A 19135-nucleotide genomic window follows, 5' to 3' on the forward strand; every position below is an offset into this window, starting at 1 on the left:
ACAGATCACTAACATCGCACCTATATCGGCCTGGGTTTGAGTCTCAGCTGAGCAACATATAGTTTATCATATGCTGAAAAATGGTGTTAAACAGACAATTTTCATGTTCGCTAGTTCTGTTTTAGTCGTTGTAGATCCTGAGGTCATAATACAGTATATAGGTAAATGAAAAAGCAGCATATACCCTGATCTACCAGATTGTAATGTGCTGTCAAATCAGGGTCTATGTCTTTTGCTTAACTGACTACTTCCAAACACATTGCCAAGACCTAGATATGCAAGTGCATTATTTGAGGGCAGATATATGTCTGTGCAGTTTGCAGTTGGACTGGACTTGTGAGCATATATGGTACTTGAGATGGTAAATTTGGATTTAATCCATTTTCATCATCACAAAAAATAAACCAGAAGAAATTCTTCTATTGATGAACATTCCTTTAATGTCAGAGAAAATAAAGAAACTGGGCTAAACGCAAAACTTACAATTCTGACCTACGCAAATGACTACTGAACACAGCCAGAAAAATGATACACGCCTTGCAAGATAAAATCAACATATTTATAGTACCGTATATACATACTTGAAGGTCAAGGGGTTTTGGTACTGAAAATTTGAGGCATACAGAGTAGGGGTTGTCTTATATCTGTGACACACAGTTGTAGTACACAAAGATACTGTCAATTCAAATATTTTTGGATTTTCATGGCATTATTCCCATTCAGAAATGTATATATGGTATGCACTGTGTTTATCCATTTCATGACAGTATTCATTACTCAATATTTGTTATCTATGGTTACTTGCATTTTAATAATTTAAAAACATTACGGATAAATTAAATACTACCTACAGTAAAGTGAAGTGAAGTGTTGTATACTAGCCAGTATTAATGAACAAGTCCTAATAACCTCTATATAACTACTGTTTGGTACAATAACAGTTTTGATTTAATTTGTATTTTCCTTTTCCATTAATTAGATTCAATTCCCAAGTGGTATTTCCCAAGTCTTCTGCCAGTGCATGTAGCCCAATAAACCCTTGGCTTTACAGATGACAATCCATTTGAACCAGCCAAGATATAATAAATGTACAGTGGAACCCCGCTATAACGCGCCCCGCCATAACGCGAATTCGGATATAACGCGGTCGTAGCATGGCTCCCGAAATTTCGTATATTCATTCACACATGGAGAAAAAAAATTTGGAGAAAAGTAAAAAAAAACAAAACAAGAAATTAACTTCATTTTGGGCATGAGATTAGTTGTGACTTTTAAAATAATATGATCGTGGCATGGTTCCTGAAATTTGAAATTCATTTACGTGTATTTTTATCGGACCGTGAAAATATTTGTTTAACGTACGAGAAATAGTGTGTAAAACGTTTATTATAATTTGGTGGAAGAATTCGCGTATGACTTTTAATAATAAACGATCGGAACTTAACAATTTATCCAGGTTCTTTAAGTGATTTTGGAGAAGTGATCGTGTATGAATTCTAAAATAATACGATATATATAACGTACGAGAAATAGTGTGTACAACGCTTGGCTTCTGAAATTTATCAATTTGAACAGGTTGTGGTGAAGCTCCGTATTCTACTCTAGAAGAGAAAACTGGTTTCATTAGGTTTTTGAATTGTTAAGCCGAAGTAAACATTATCGGAAGAGTTACTTATTACGGATCCATGAGTAAAGCCAGTAAATCGTCTTTGTGAGAGACCAAGACTGACAGTCACAAACGAGAAGGTTTCAAGAAGAGGAAGGACAGAGTGACTCTCTTATTTTGTGTTAACAAGTCTGGCAGCCACAAAGTCAGACCTCTGATGATTGGAAAATCGAAAGCTCCCAGATGTTTTCATCATGTAAATATGAAGGCACTTCCATTTCAGTACACTAACAGCAAGAATGCTTGGATGAATAGCTCCATATTTGATGACTGGTTTCACAAAACATTCGTTCCAGATGTTCAGGCTCATTTACGAAAACTCAAGCTGGAGGAAAAAGCTCTCCTCCTGCTGGATAATTGCCCTGCCCACCCCCCAGCGGAAAATCTTGTCAGCAGTGATGGCAAGATCAAAGTTTCGTACCTCCCGAAAAACACTACGTCAGAAATCCAGCCACTTGACCAAGGCATAATTTCCGTATTTAAACAAAATTATCGCCATGAAATGATAAAGGGAATGGTAGCAGATAATAACGCATCCGTCGACACATCATTGGCATTACTCAACTTAAAAGAAGTATGTCATCTTGGAGGTAAAGCCTGGGATGCTATCACTGCACGCTGCATTGAACGATGCTGGATAAAGGGTCTTGGGCCAGCTTTTACGCCCTTGACACAAAATGATAGTGACGATGAGCTTGAATTTACAGGATTCACTGAAGACTACGTACGTTTAGCAGAAGAAGCACTCAAAAAATACGAGCACAGTCATCATGATATCCTTAACTGGTATTCAGTAGATGACATCTGCCCTATATATGAACACATATCAGATGACGAAATTGTTACAAATGTCAGCAGGAAAAATGAAGCTGCACAATCAGAACCTGAAACCAGTGACGATAATGATAACGATGACGATGGCACCCCAACTCCCCCACCAAAAGTGTCTGAAGCAGTAGTACATTTAGAAGCAAGTTTAAGGTGGCTGGAAACACAAGATGTTGACAGCGTCAAAGTCCTTCAATTAAGAAACATTCTTGACTTTGCTAGAACCCAACAGTTCGCGGCAAAGAAGCAAACGTCATTGGATATATTTTTCAAGAAATGATGAAATTTAAATTTGGAACCACACTGACTTTGCACTTTGCGCAACGATTAATTTAGCAGTTTTCACATGTTTCTTTTGATGTTCACAAAATCTGAAATAAAAGTTATTTGCACGCTGAAATCATGCGTTGATTGTTAATTATTCTTGCAGTTGTCGCATATGATAAAATTTTAGCGGTATGAAATTTGTACAGACACCGTATGTAGACCCGGGAATAACTGCATGCAATGACCGTACGATATCAGATGGCAAGTAAATGGTTTCAATATTTTGTTCATCCTATATTTTACATGACGAATTCAGACTATTACAAAATTATTGAATATTTTAAATCTGTACGATTTTCAATGAAATTACATCCATTATGGATGAACTGCATGCCACGACGGCACGGTAGCATACGGTGTTGATACACTTTTCATGATATAGCGATAGTCTGGTATTATCGGTCAATCTGTATTATCGTTCAAACAAATAAAAATTAATAAATGTTTTTAATGCACAGTAATAACCTATAAATATATTAGCCATCGATTATTTTGAATATATCTTAATTAAAGCATTCCAGTTAATATTCATCTGATGATAAGCCGACTTTTGATCATTGTACATGTATACACGTATATGTTCTCGGAAAAAAAGTTAAATATTGTAAAACCCCGCATTAACGCGACCCCGCTTTTAACGTGATCCGATTTTATGGACCCCGATCATCACGTTATAGCGGGGTTCCACTGTACTTAATCAGTGCTATCTCCTGCCACATGACATAATCAAATCAACTCATAATGTCCAAGAAACGTAACTGTACCACTTCCTGCTTTTATTCAAAACAATCTGAATATTCCTTTTTAATCTTCTGAACTGATTATTAAAACTTTTCTAAAGGCTTTTTTTTTCTTCTTTTGTTTTTAGTATCTATCAGTAGCTGGATGCCATTTTAAAAAATTATATAATCAACAATCTCATCATGCAGACGCTTTGCATGGAAATGTATGTGCAGTTTAAAGCATCTGAGGTACTACTATAAAGTTAGTCAGGTTCTTTAATTCACTAAAGCTAATGTGAAACCCAGACCAAAATCAAACATGGATGGGCCAATTATCTGGATTTTACCATAACAATCGTATTTCAGTAGTTTTTCCTTTCATTCCATAATTCCATATTATAAGTGTCATTTTCTTAAGACTTACAGCAAAATTGTAAGGATTGGCAGGTCTGTATTTGTAAGATGTTTGGAATTAACATATTACCTGAAAATGTGGATCAGACTATTTTATTAATGGTATGTGACTTTTAATTTAATTCAATTTTATTATATAATGGATTTCAAATATCAAGAATTATGGATTTTAATGGACTGAATTAGAACAAATTGTAAGTTGTCAATTTATTTGGTTACATATTCCACTGAATAACTGTATTGTACACTGTGTCCTTATTTTTCTTAACTATCTATCCAGTTTGGCTTGTTCATTTTAAATTCAAAGTTCCACTCTAAGTCACTGAGGACAAATCACCCTTCAGACAGATCTGACTTCTAAAGCACACACACCCAACTTGTAGGAGAGGCCAAAGAGAAATTGTTTCTTATGTAGCCCTAAAATAAAATGGGGGGGGGGGGGGTGGTGCAAGCAACTTACAGCTAAATCAGATATAAGCAAGTATATATGGTATTTACCTGACAAAGATGCAGACCTATTTCTCACCTAGACTGCAATAAAATAAAAAAATCAACATATTTATAACATTTTACCTATCAATGATGGAAAAGCCTTGTACATATGTTTAAATGTTTATTTGTATACTGTATATTTTTTCTGTAACATTTTATCATGATTAATCAAACAACCCGAGAAGAAATTCTATATTTTGGAAATAAGTATGATCATAACTTAACTACAGGTAATTCCATTTAAAAAGAATTAACATTTTTCTTACATGATCAGAAGGAAATGCTTTCCCCTCAAACATGATTTTATATCTCTCTGGTGTTGGCCTGTAAAAGGAGATCTGAAAATTTAAAAAACGACTTTTATTTTGCATGTATTCATCTTCTTATGTATATAAATTATTTTCTAGAAGCAACTGCGACAAAAATACTTTGTTAAACATCTTTTTATACAATTACTGAAAAACCTATTATTAGTGGACATACAGGGATCTGGTTCATTCTGTCCAATATAACTAACTTTCCAGATTAGTAAGATTTGCAATGCTAAAACAAAACAGAATATAAGCACATGTCATCTATTAACTACCACAGTGGTGTCATCTCTCTAAGTCAGGCATCCATTTAGATCAATGTCCTTTTAAATCCATTGGGACCAATCATTTGCTCTAAATCATGTGTCCAATGGAACCAGCCAATGTCCCTCTAAAACCGTTGTCCACGATGACCCATTTTATTTTAAACTTATCAAATAAATTTCACTGAAAGCAGCTTATTCCACTGTTAGGACTAATATAAAAGTTAGGACCAGGAAAACAACCAGAGTTCAACTTATTGCAATGTTTTTTTGCTCTTGAGGCAAAATGAAAATATATTTAAACAAGAGTCCTTCAAGATAAGACAATCTTTTACTTTTAACTGCAGGATGTTAAAACCATTTCTGATAGTGTTATATGATGAATATTTCAAATTAGCCAATTTGGCAGCCATACTGGATGTCAGACTGGCATCGTTTTTAATTAGGACAAACTATACACCACTAGAAGACTTTCATCGAAAACTCCATGTTGATCATAAATTCTCAAGAATTTGAGCTAAAACTGTCAATACGTTTATTGTGGTAGTCATAATCAAGGTCAGATAAGCACCATTTTCATTCTGGACCGACTTGATATCATAATTAGCATTCTGGTGAAAACTACATACTATGACTTTTCATTCCAAAGGAATCGCAATAAGGTTTTCAAGACTGCTGCCATGTTAGTCACCAATTTCATTTAGAATTAACAAGACATCAGAAGAAGATTTCAGGTGAAATATCAATACTGATATGATTTTCCGTCTAGGAGGAGTAGCCACTTTAGTGGCCACATTGGATATCACATCAGCATTGATTTTATTTCATACCAACTGGATACTGTACGAATTGTTTCAGTGAAAACCAAATGATGATGTGACTTTCCATTCAGAAGCAGTAGCAATAACAAATTTTTATAAAAATGGTTGCTGCCATGGTGGCCATATTGGATGTGAGATCGTCACCATTTTTGTTTAAGATCGACAGGACAGCATAAGAAATATTCTAGTGAAAACCTCATGTTGATATGACCATCCATTTAGGTGGAGTAGTGATAACAAATTTCAAGATGACAGGTATAATGATAACAATATTAAGCTAATGGACAGATGGACACTGCATAAAGGACAACAGACCATCTCATAAGGATTTTTTAGTCTATGAACAAAAAATGTAAAAGATAAAACAGACTGACCAATGTCCATTTTGAATTTTTACATACTTTTAGCATTATACAATCCTGCATTAATCTCTATGCAATTAATTTTTCTGTGCCTGATTTGTAAATCACAATATTAGCAAGATTTTAGCGTGACCATCATGACTGTACTGCAAATAGCTAAATGAATATACAACAATTCGAATGAACCTCTATGCACAAAATGTAGGTCTCTGACAGTTTTATAGGTGCATCATGCACTATGATTCATCCACATCAAGTTGGATGACTACACCCAGTTGTTTATGAGACACTGGATTATCTGCAACACTTACTGAAATGAACAAAGCAAGGAGTTTAGGTCAATAGTTCCTGCTTTAGACAGAGATGCTGTTACACCAAATGTATCTCCACATTTCCTCCAAAACCAATCAGTGGAAATTCACAAAACGTTTAGTTGTTTTGCCACTATGGAAAACATCTGAAGAAGGAGGTCCCCGTGAGGGACTCAATAAGGTCAGGAGGTCCCTGTGAGGGACTCAATAAGGTCCTATGAGGGACTCAATAAGGTCAGAAGTAAACAAATTTCAATTGCAATGACATTTTCAAATATTTTCTGATAAAAGTTCATGTAAGCAGCCACAGCAGGAAGACACATCTTATATGTGACAGATTATGCATCATGACCCCTGCAGTTGCTCCAGTTCTGGTGATTTCCAATGATTAGATATTGCAGTTATTCTAGTTTGGTGATTTCCAATGATGAGATATTGCAGTTGTTCTAGTTTGGTGACTTCCAATGGTTCTAGTTTGGTGACTTCCAATGGAAAGACATTCCAGCTGTTCTAGTTTGGTGACTTCCAATGGTAAGATATGGCAGTTGTTCTAGTTTGGTGATTTCCAATGATGAGACATTCCAGTTGTTCTAGTTTGGTGATTTCCAATGAGATATAGCAGTTGTTCTAGTTTGGTGACTTCCAATGGTAAGATATGGCAGTTGTTCTAATTTGGTGATTTCCAATGATGAGACATTCCAGTTGTTCTAGTTTGGTGATTTCCAATGAGATATAGCAGTTGTTCTAGTTTGGTGACTTCCAATGGTAAGATATGGCAGTTATTCTAGTTTGGTGATTTCCAATGATGAGATATTGCAGTTGTTCTAGTTTGGTGATTTCCAATGAGATATAGCAGTTGTTCTAATTTGGTGATTTCCAATGATAAGATATTGCAGTTGTTCTAATTTGGTGACTTCCAATGGAGAGACATTGCAGTTGTTCTAATTTGGTGATTTCCAATGGTGAGATATTGCAGTTATTCTAGTTTGATGACTTACAATGATGAGATATTGCAGTTGTTCTAGTTTGGTGATTTCCACTGATGAGATACTACATTTGTTCTAGTTTGGTGATTTCCAATGGTGAAATACTGCACTTGTTCTAGTTAGGTGACTTCCAATGATGAGATATTGTAGTTGTTCTAGTTTAGGGATTTCCAATGGTGCAGTATTACAGCTACTCTTGTCTGTTATTTCCATTGGTGCAGTATTACAGTTACTCTGGTCTGGGATTTCCAATGGTGCAGTATTACAGTTACTCTGGTCTGGGATTTCCAATGGTGCAGTATCAGTTAATCTGGTATGGGATTTCCAATGGTGCAGTATTAGTTACCCTGGTCTGGGATTTCCAATGGTGCAGTATCAGTTAATCTGGTATGGGATTTCCAATGGTGCAGTATTAGTTACCCTGGTCTGGGATTTCCAATGGTGCAGTATCAGTTAATCTGGTATGGGATTTCCAATGGTGCAGTATTAGTTACCCTGGTCTGGGATTTCCAATGGTGCAGTATTAGTTACCCTGGTCTGGGATTTCCAATGGTGCAGTATTAGTTAATCTGGTCTGGGATTTCCAATGGTGCAGTATTAGTTACCCTGGTATGGGATTTCCAATGGTGCAGTATTAGTTACCCTGGTCTGGGATTTCCAATGGTGCAGTATTAGTTACCCTGGTCTGGGATTTCCAATGGTGCAGTATTAGTTACCCTGGTCTGGGATTTCCAATGGTGCAGTATTAGTTACCCTGGTATGGGATTTCCAATGGTGCAGTATTAGTTACCCTGGTCTGGGATTTCCAATGGTGCAGTATTAGTTACCCTGGTCTGGGATTTCCAATGGTGCAGTATTAGTTACCCTGGTATGGGATTTCCAATGGTGCAGTATTAGTTACCCTGGTCTGGGATTTCCAATGGTGCAGTATTAGTTACCCTGGTCTGGGATTTCCAATGGTGCAGTAGTACAGTTTGGGGATTTCTGATGATGAGTTCTTGCAGCTGTTAGTTTAGACTTACTTTTGGCATTAACAATCATACAAAGATGAATGATGCTGGAAGTAACAGTACCTGAGACAGTAACATGCACACTGTTATAAGAAATTTAATTCCATCATCTCACAAGACCACAAGTATGAAGTTTCAATATGATGGATACTTAGAAAGAAACATTTATCAATGTTGTATTTTATTAACGTTTCCTTTACAGGGGGTGTCCAATATGGCAGATTAATGCACAAATCCTGCCATCAGCAAAACAGTTTCAACAAAAAGGAGCCCAAGACACATCTGTCACAATTCCTGTAAATCAGTGGCTCTACTAATAGGTTAAATAAAACAACATATGAATTTATATTTAAAAGAATTACTGTCTATAATAAACCACAGTAACTATACATCAACCGTGAACATGATTCTCATGAAACTTGATTGGTAATTTTTCAGTCGGACATAAATTGCTGTTTCCTTACCAATAATAGATGCAGATTCACTGTCAATCCATTCATGAGACAGACCTCCTCTTTCTTAGCACCTGTATAGCAAACATAGAAATTCATTAATCTTAATATAATCTATATTTTCCATAAATGAATTTGTTGTTGTTGTAGGGTTTAATGCCATCTTTCAGCACGCAATAGGAATGAATTGCCCACTGAACTTAGACACAAAGACACAGTGATCCCATTCAAGAGTGCTCTCAAAACTCACTTATTTCGACTGCAAGAACAAACTTAAAGACCTATACAATACTTATGCCTATATGATACTTATGATACTTATATATGTATGGTAATTATACCTATATGACACCTATACTATATAATAACCTCCTCTGTGGCCTAATTGGTAAGAAGGGTCCATTTCAGATGTGGGAGGTCACAGGTCTGAACCCCCGACAAGTGCTTCCAAAGAAATGGTACTAGCACCTGCATCTCTAAGGTTCAGCATTATGAGGCTGTGTGAGCACAAGTCGGCCGGGTGTCAAAATAATGTGACTGGATGGGACATCGTGCTACATGTCTGCGGCATCATGCTCCAATGCTAGACATAACTATAAAATGCCACACTGAACAAATTAAAAATCCACAATAGACACACAATATGACACTTATACCTATATGACACATACTATATGATACTTATATCTATGCAATGTTTTTACATGGGTTCCAGTAATGGTAACCTGATCTGCATTGTATCTGACATGAAAGACAATAACAGAGAATCTTAGTATTGATAGTGCTGACAATAATGCAGCCACTGAGACCAGAAAAATCAAACCATCTAAAAAACACTGTCTCAACAAAAAGGAGTCCAAGACACATGTTACAATTCCTGGAAATCAGTGACTCTGCTACTAGGTTAAATAAAACATGTGATTTTTTATTTTAAAGAATTGCTGTCTATAATAAAAACACAGTAACTATACATCAATCAAACTGATTATTATGGAAGATATTCTAAATACTTTAGCTGGTTGGGGGTGGGGGTGATGCTCAAGAACAACCACACCTAACCATAAACATGATTCTCCTGACATGACCCATAGCTGCCAACCTTCCAGGCTCACAATTAGTGAAAATAAGGATAAAAAGTCGGGAATTTGGACAAGAATGCATGAAAAATACCAAGACAATAACTTAATCCACTCTGACCACTCCATCCACTCTGACTGTCAATACTACACTATATCAAGTTCGCAATATAAAACTAAAACACTACATATATGCAGAAATATTTATTTATCAAGACATGATAGTGTGGCAGACTTGAACTGCCTCAACTGCTTGATCGTAAATTTGTTTTCTAAACAGTTCAGACTTCTTGCCGGCTAGTTGATCTTGGTAACTAAAATTGCTGACAAATTTTCTGCAGCTAAGGAGGCCCTAAAGTCTTATTGTTCCTCACTAGAGAAAATACACTTTCGCTTGCACTGTTACTGTGAGGAATGCACAGGAGCTGCAGCACTTTAGGTCCTTCCACAGGAAAATTTGGAATCGATTTTCAAGTCCAGCAACATCTGTCAGAACAAATGTTTAGCATGGTCTCCAGCTGATGAAGGTAGATTGTGTTCGACAAGAAAACTCACAAATAATGCTTAAGTGTTGGTAGCCTGCATTTCTTCCACCAATTGTTTAAAATATTCCGGAGCTGAAATCTGTGAATTCTTAATTTTCCCAACTTCTACGTGTTTTTTGCAACCAACGTACTTCCTCACAGCATCCCTGCGATGGGACACTGAGTGCAAAAAGCATGATGAATATCAATGTTTAATGGCAGAATGCACGGCCAATTTTTAATTTTTGATATATTCCAAATTAAACTTCACTTTTTCAGTAATACATTTCTTTTTCCTTGGTGTTGAAGACATTTTCAAAATCGTACATGCGATGCTGAACCGTAACTCAAATCAGTGTTGGTGATGCATGCGCGGAGCAAAATTCCGGTTAGGCCCCAGTTTCTCTCAAAAGCATTTGTAAAACTACTATTATACATATAGATGAAAATAGGCTACAATGCTTGCTACCAGGCCAACTGTACTAATCGGATGTAGATCTAATATCGCGACCAGCAGTACCAGACCATTTCAGCAACTATGAATATCACGACTAGCGCTTAACGGGAAATCAGTTATTTTATTAAAGATTTAAAATAACTGAGGATTGGAAAATTCGTGAATTTTTGGCTTGTGGCATGAATCCGTGAAAAAGTCATGAATCAATACAATTTTTAGGTCTAACATAAATTTTCTACCCATCAGGCCTGAATTTTAAGAAATTAACTGAAATGTTCACTTAAATATAAGTTCAGAATCCAGCAATGTGACTGGCTGAAATGTTGTTGTTGTTGTTGTTGTAGGGTTTAACGCCATTTTTCAGCACAAGATAGGCTATACATGGCGGCCAGTATTACTGGTGGAGGAAGAACCCTGAAAAACCCAGGGAAGAACCACCGACCCACGAGAAGCTACTGGCAGGCTTTCCCACGTACCCACGCTAGTCGAGCCTTGGACTCGAACCCACGCAGACAGAGGTGAGATGGCAGTGATCCAGAACGGTTAGCGCTTTAGACCACTCGGGGCTGAAATGTTAAGTCTAACTTAAAATTAACCATCAAATTTCTCCAGACTATACCTAATGTAAAATGTACATTAGTGAAATTGAGACTTGATAAATGGTTCCAAGGCTTAAGTTTAAATCCATGCTTAAATTCTGCTAATTAAATCCAGGTCAGATTGGCTAAAATGCAGGGCCTGACCAATCAAAACTCTTAGACTATACTTAACATACTTAACAGTGAAGCTTATTTAACTGAGATAAAATGCAGACTTCATTTCTGCTAATGAAATTCAGGTCTGATCAATTTAAGTCTGATTTTAAATTGACCAATCAAATGTCTTAATCTAGACCTAAGACTTACAGAACTCTGGGCCTGATGTTACAGGGTCTACACTGATGTCCATGTTATAAACAGGTAACTACCATATTTACCTACAATCTTCGCCATATCCCCATCCAGCACTTCATCACACCAAGCCCAGGGCAGGTCACCATTAGTATGTCCCTGTACACCACTGAAATGAAAATTGTAAAATGTATTCAACACAACCTGGTATCCCACCCATGCTCACAATATCATGTATCTTCCCTCACTTGAAAAAACATTACCAGTAAAAATATGTATGAATCATCAACATAGCTGACACAATACAGTTATAATATATAAGCCATAATGACAGTAAGCCTTGAGGCAGTACAAAAATTATTATTTTTCATGTCCCACAATGTATATGCTTATGAAATATAACAATTTCTGTGTCCAACATTCATCAATTGGATCTTTCTGACTCTGAATTCAGTTATTGTAAATATCAGCACTTTTTGTACCACTCAGCAGCTAGCTGAGCCTTTGAACTTGAATCCCAGCTATTGGGACATGTTCTTCCGATGTACTTTTACAGTGAAAACATGTACATCTGGGGGTCTTTCAGCCACTGAATTCTCTAATTGTAAATATCAGTAGAGCTAAAATGATCAATTTATCAACATAATTTCCCACTCAGTAGGTGGTTGAAAGAGGACGGAAAGCCTTTAAATTTCCTGTCCAACTACTATGTGCATACAGAGGACTCCTGCATAAGAGATTTCCTGCATCCCAGAAAAAAAAAATGCATCCAAATACACGTGATTAACAGTTTCTACTTTGGCTTTACATAAATCAGCACATGCAGCTTTGCTTTCATAATAACTTGAATAGTGACATATTTATCATAAATAAAGCTGCAATAATCTGAAACAGTTTGTCAATACTTGTTCATATTTGTTGGCCAAGGTTCTAATTTGTTAACCCTATCATCACCTTGTTGGATTGATCAGATATTTCAGTCATTTGGGTCTGTGAAATTCATTGGATGTTGCGGCAAGCCATCACATCCAATCAGATTTGAACACTGTTCCTGCATGATCAAGACAAGAGAGCAAACAAGTGGAATGAAGCAATTATCAACTGCTGGTCCGTGTTGGACAAATACATCCATTCCCTCAAATACAGTGGCTTCTCTCTTGTACGTAGTCCTACTTTCAATGTTAAACTGACAAAGTATCATTTTGAAATCAAGTGCCTTCATCATTTTCAGACGATCTACAATGCACTGCTGTTACAAGCCATTGGTTACATACTAAGGGAGGCAACTGATGAAATACCAGGGTTCATACAGAATTCTGAATGATAAATTTAAAGACTTTTCCCAAACTTTTAAAGACCACAAACATAGACTTTCAAGACCTATTTTCGCTAGCATTTTGTATAAAAGTTATGTTATATGAGAAAATGAATGCAAAACACTACAATATTGTTTAATGATGAAATGAAACTGAATGGGTCATCAAAAGAAAGAAACCAGGAAAACTTGACTACATCCAAATATAACAAACTTGGACAATTTTATTTGTGATTATGGAAAGAAATCAAAATGTTTGGGTTTATTTCAATTTTCAAAGACTTTTAAAGATCTCAGGGTAATCCGCTTGATTTTCCCAAACTTTTAAGGCCTTGAAAATGCTACTTCATTTTTTCCAAACTGTCAAAGACCATATGAACCCTGAATACAATTGATTTCACTAGGTCATGCATTGCTGTCGTGTTTACTTTGTTCTACACACTCAAGAGTTACCAGTTATGCATGCACTGCTGTTGTAATTACTTTGTTCTACACACTCAAGAGTTACCAGCTATACATGCATTGCTGTTGTGTTTACTTTGTTCTACACACTCAAGAGTTACCAGCCATACATGCATTACTGTTGTATTTACTTTGTTCTACACACTCAAGAGTTACCAGCCATACATGCACTGCTGTTGTATTTACTTTGTTCTACACACTCTAGAGTTACCAGTTATACATGCAATGCTGTTGTGTTTACTTTGTTCTATGCACTCAAGAGTTACCAGTTACACATGCATTGCTGTTGCATTTACTTTGTTCTACACACTCAAGAGTTACCAGTTACACAAGCATTGCTGTTGCATTTACTTTGTTCTACACACTCAAGAGTTACCAGTTATACATGCAGTGCTGTTGCATTTACTTTGTTCTACACACTCAAGAGTTACCAGCTATACATGCATTGCTGTTGCATTTACTTTGTTCTACACACTCAAGAGTTACCAGCCATACATGCATTGCTGTTGTGTTTACTTTGTTCTACACACTCAAGAGTTACCAGTTATACATGCATTGCTGTTGTGTTTACTTTGTTCTACACACTCAAAAGTTACCAGTTATACATACATTGCTGTTTCGTTTATACTGTTTCACGCACTCAAGGTGATATAAGTGATTCGACAAAATGATGTAATCTATTTCAAAGATACTCGTTTAATGAATATTTATAAATATATTAGCCACATTAGTAGCATATATTCCTATCACTGTCAAATATTCATTACAGAATGATCATTATATAGGTTTATAAAAAAAAATGTATAGACTGACTAGATCATCATCAATCCATTTTAGTTCTGTTTCAACTAAATACAATAATGTAATTCCACTTCTGATGTTGTTTTTTATCATCATAATTGGTGGAGCTGTCTTTCCAACAGATATCCAGAACAGTTCATTTTTTAAACCCTGAATCCGGCTTGGGTAAAGATGTACTTTAGTCCGAAGACAATGGCAGCACCTCATTGTTCTAAAAACATGATTCCTTTTATTGTCTTTTGCTACATATTATTAACAATCAGTTTAATGGCAATGAGCTCAAAAATGAAGTATCCCACAGTGCCTTAGAGAATACAGGTTCACCGACCATGAATCTTTATCAATTTTGATGAAAACCAGGTCCAATCGCTAAAATCCATTCATTACTTTCATTTGATATCAATTCCATCCCCCATTTTCTACTTAACATAGAGAATTTTTAAAAATGGAAAATTCATGACAAGGTTTCCAAAATTTCATTTGCTGGACAATGATAGCAAACTAACTGAACTGATGCATGACCACCACAGAGTAACTCTGTCACCTCCTTTAGATCTCATGGAAAATGTTTTGAATATTGGTCAAGATCATTTCTAGTTATTGTTTTTTTCCCACTGCCATACTGATAGTAAAAATTATACAAGTCGTGTATGCATTCAGTACCAACTATTTCAGTAATGGTTGACATTTTTTAGAATCTGATTACACTTAACTTTAATACAATTATTCACTTTATTTGGATCCTCACACACCCATATTCCTTTGGAGGTCATTATTTACATTCCTCAAGATATACATATGACAAAAATCAATGTTTAAGTGCATGGACATATTTGGGCAATGTCAACCGTAAGGTGTGATCCAGTACAAACCAGATTGAATATCATATGATGTGATTGAGAATGAAAGCAAAGCATATTAAATTAAATTCATACTGCCTGGTTATTTGTTATATAAGACCTGAGATCCTTTTTTTATTACCCAGTTTAGTTGTTGTTGTTGTTGTTGTAGGGTTTAACGCCATTTTTCAGCACATGATAGGCTATACATGGCGGCCAATATTAATGGTGGAGGAAGAACCCAGGAAATCCCCAGAAAGAACCACTAACCCACGAGAAGCTACTGGCAAGCTTTCTCACATACCCATATTGACCGAATCCGAGACTCAAACCTATGCAGATAGAGGTGAGATGGCAGTGATCCGTAACGGAGAGCGCTTTAGACCACTCGGCCACTCGGGGCCCCACACAGTTTTAGTACCTGGTCACCATAATAAAAGTCCAAAGTAATTAATAGTTTTTGTCAGAAAGTGTCTGTTATTTGTCATAAAAGACCTGACATCCTCTTTTTATTACCCAGTTTAGTACCTGGTCACCTTTGTAAAAGTCCAAAGCAATCAATAATTTTCATCAGGGAGTGTCTTTATGACAGCTGAAGTGCAGAGTATTCAATAATCAGAACTAAAGTGCCTTTGGTAAAACTACATTAGTATTAAATTTTAAAGCAACACTTAATATTTGAGTAAATGTGCCTACATGGTGAAGATGACATACACTTTAGTTAGAACAAAGCAACTGGACAATAAAAGCTCAATATTACTCACGTCTGCTCCCACTTCTCCACTTCAATATTCATGTACTCTTTGGTTTTCTTTGGGCAAAGTCCCAGTGAGTTTCCACAGAAGTAAACACAGTCCTCCTCAGGATCAACGATAGACAGGTCCACTGTCGACAATCAAGATAAGACCATTACACACAAGTGTTCATTCAATATAACAAGAGTACCAAGAAGCTGTAAAATACATACTTGCCTACTGTGTAAACTTCTGGTGTCAGCTCCATCCCTCATAGGATGACTCCAGACAGAAATTACTCCAGACAGAAATGACTCATGGGTAACACTGAGCCGGCTTATGACCTTTCAACATGTTCATGTCTTGCCCCAAAATGCTGATCATATATTTAGTTACAGGTGTATACAAAAATGTGAAATAACTGAATAAATTCTGTATTAAAATGTTATTCAACTCATTTCACAAGAAAACCAGAGCCTGTAAGTTACGTACATTATCAAAAGTATTGCTGAAAAGCTTGAATCAAAACCTTAACAAACTTCTGATGGCAACACAGACACCACCAGAAAAGTGACTGCTATGTCACACCTCCCAATGATGTAGACCCAATAACAAAGCTAATACAAAATTGACACAAACGTATGATTTATTTCAATGTCCTAACAAAAAGAAACAGAGTTGCCCCACTCTACTCCTGTTCCAACTGTACACCCCTGTATCCCTTTCAGTGTGACTGTCTGCCTTCTTGAACTATAAAATAATGTCTTTACATCTTTATAACTGCTATGTCATTTTTCACATGTCTCATTAGGTAAAAGTGTTGTTGAATTGTTTCTCAATCTTAAACCATAACATTTTACAACAGGTGTATGGGATTTTCACACGTGCAACCTCCATGCAGAGTGAAAAATCTCAACTTTCCCAACTTGAAAACCAGGAAATAAAGGCAACAAAATATAACCATTCCATAAGCCTCTTTTGGCAAGCAAAATCTCTTCCTGGAAAGCATTTCTTTCTAAAATTAATTTCTTTTATGAGAATATGTCACAGTTTATCACTACCTGCCACATTACCAGATACAAGACCCTGTGGTCTCATTTTGTCATGGAATGAGTAAATAATCATGGCTGTGCACAGACATGCTTAGCATGCATGATATGAAAAACTATATGGAAATACAACAAACCAATCATAACTAAGAACTGTGTCATTTATTCCACAAAAATTATTTTTGTTATGACATATTATATTACAATTCTACTTACAGTATAGCTGATTTTATTATGTAACAAAAATTCCGGTTTAATGCAAATATATTTTACACCTTTTCCCTAGTCTTATATGCAGTGGTGTAGTGCTAAATAAAGAAATGAGTGGATGCAATAAAGAAGTGAGGGATAAATGTTACTCTGAGGCAATGGCCGGGGGGGGGGGGGGGGGGCAATGGCAAGCCCAAAAAAGTAAGGGAATACCATTTGGATATGTTCCCACTACACCCCTGCTTATTCTTTTTTTTTTTGCATTTTTGGAGTAAATACAATAGGTAAATTGTTATTCTTAGAAGTATACCCCTCCACCTAGAATATCTGACACCTGTATCAAATATAAGTACATGCAGAACTATGTATACATGAGCATCAATGGGTTGGCACTTTCAATATTTTTGCCTACACCCACAACTTCATAGGATGCTGCAATATACATGCAGTACTAGTCTTATGTATATTTGATTTAATTTATATTTGATTTAATTTTATTGTTTGTTTGTTAGTTTTAAACTTTTTATTTCCATAACATGTTATTATTATGTAATTTTATTTACTGGAATTTGACATTTTCCAGAAATTAGTTTGACCTAGACATTTTCCAGAAATTAGTTTGACCTAACTGTTTTTTCGTAAACACCTAATATTAGAACTTTACATCTTAATGCTGACCTAGTTCCTGACCTTGATACAGAATTAGTAAGAGTTTAAGTAAACAACTTCTTTTTTTATTTTTTTTATTCATTCTTAATGTGGGATTTATAGGATAAAATCAAGGTTGTTCTGGGAGTACGTGACTTTAGACATGTAAATAGCCTCTATTTCAAAATTCTGGTTTTACCAGAATTGTGCAGTAGTCAGATTTAATAGCAATGTTTTGAGAGATAATCTCAGTCAGGCTTTTAAACACTTAGACGTCAAGGTGTCTGTTTTTGTTGTGACCAGATGAAGTTAAATTGTAATTTTTCTTCAAATTATTTGGATTCTAAGAGAATAATTATTTTCCCTGGGAATATTTAAAAGCTCATACAGAATTCGTGGACAAAGACATTTATTGAAATTTTATTCAGAATTCAAACACCAGAATATTATTTTTTGAAGTTCATCAAAGAACTGTTGACACATCAGTACTATACTGGCTATAGCATACATCATCGCCTTCCATTTTGGATTTTGTCGGGACTCAAACTCAAATTCATTAGAACATTTTATTAATAGGACTTCTATTTTTAATTCTTGGATTATTCTTGGATTATTTTTGGATTTAATTCTTAAAACTAAGTTCTTTTCCTCATTTTTACCTTGTTTTTCTAGGGAAATAAATTAGATTTTTCTTGTTAATGTTTATGAGAGCATCCCTGCTTTAGCATACATATCAGAGCAGATACATACTATGTAAACAATGTACAGAATGGAAAACCTTAAGAAATTTACCAATAAAATGCATATTTTACTAAAATATTTTGAAGGGAAGCACATCCTTATATCATATTTGCTGGCCTATAAGATGATACTTGTTGACCAGAAAATCTTAGCTTCGTCTTATACTCTGAATCGACTTCTATATGGATTATGTCATCCGAATCGCTTTATCATATTTTTCGTATGGAAAATAATTCTCCAAGAGTACGAAAAATAATGTGTAAAAAATATTTCATTTTGGGGAAGAGATCGTGTATGAACAAATACAGGATCCCACATTGAGTATTTTAAACAATTACATGATCATCAGTATTAAAAATTAGCGTAGATCATATGTAATTGCACTAAACCAGCATGCAACAGTAATGTACGTTGTTTGTAATAC

The 19135-nt window shown here is 35.6% G+C and overlaps 1 protein-coding gene across 1 annotated transcript in view; it reads right to left on the reverse strand.

The window, feature by feature from the left end:
- The window catches only part of LOC149784411 (kynureninase-like), a 76557-nt gene that overhangs the window by 49492 nt on the left and 7930 nt on the right, over positions 1-19135 (reverse strand). Inside the window, exons 3-6 of the mRNA XM_089932469.1 lie at positions 16094-16214; positions 11999-12081; positions 8978-9039; positions 4716-4787 (exon numbers count right to left, since the gene is read on the reverse strand). Of these exons, the coding sequence (XP_089788595.1) occupies positions 4716-4787; positions 8978-9039; positions 11999-12081; positions 16094-16214 (338 nt within the window). The remainder of the gene's footprint in view (positions 1-4715; positions 4788-8977; positions 9040-11998; positions 12082-16093; positions 16215-19135) is intronic.

The sequence above is a fragment of the Sinohyriopsis cumingii genome, chromosome 14, assembly GCF_028554795.1.
Source record: "Sinohyriopsis cumingii isolate HCF-2022 chromosome 14, ASM2855479v2, whole genome shotgun sequence".
NCBI classification, from domain to species: domain Eukaryota; kingdom Metazoa; phylum Mollusca; class Bivalvia; order Unionida; family Unionidae; genus Sinohyriopsis; species Sinohyriopsis cumingii.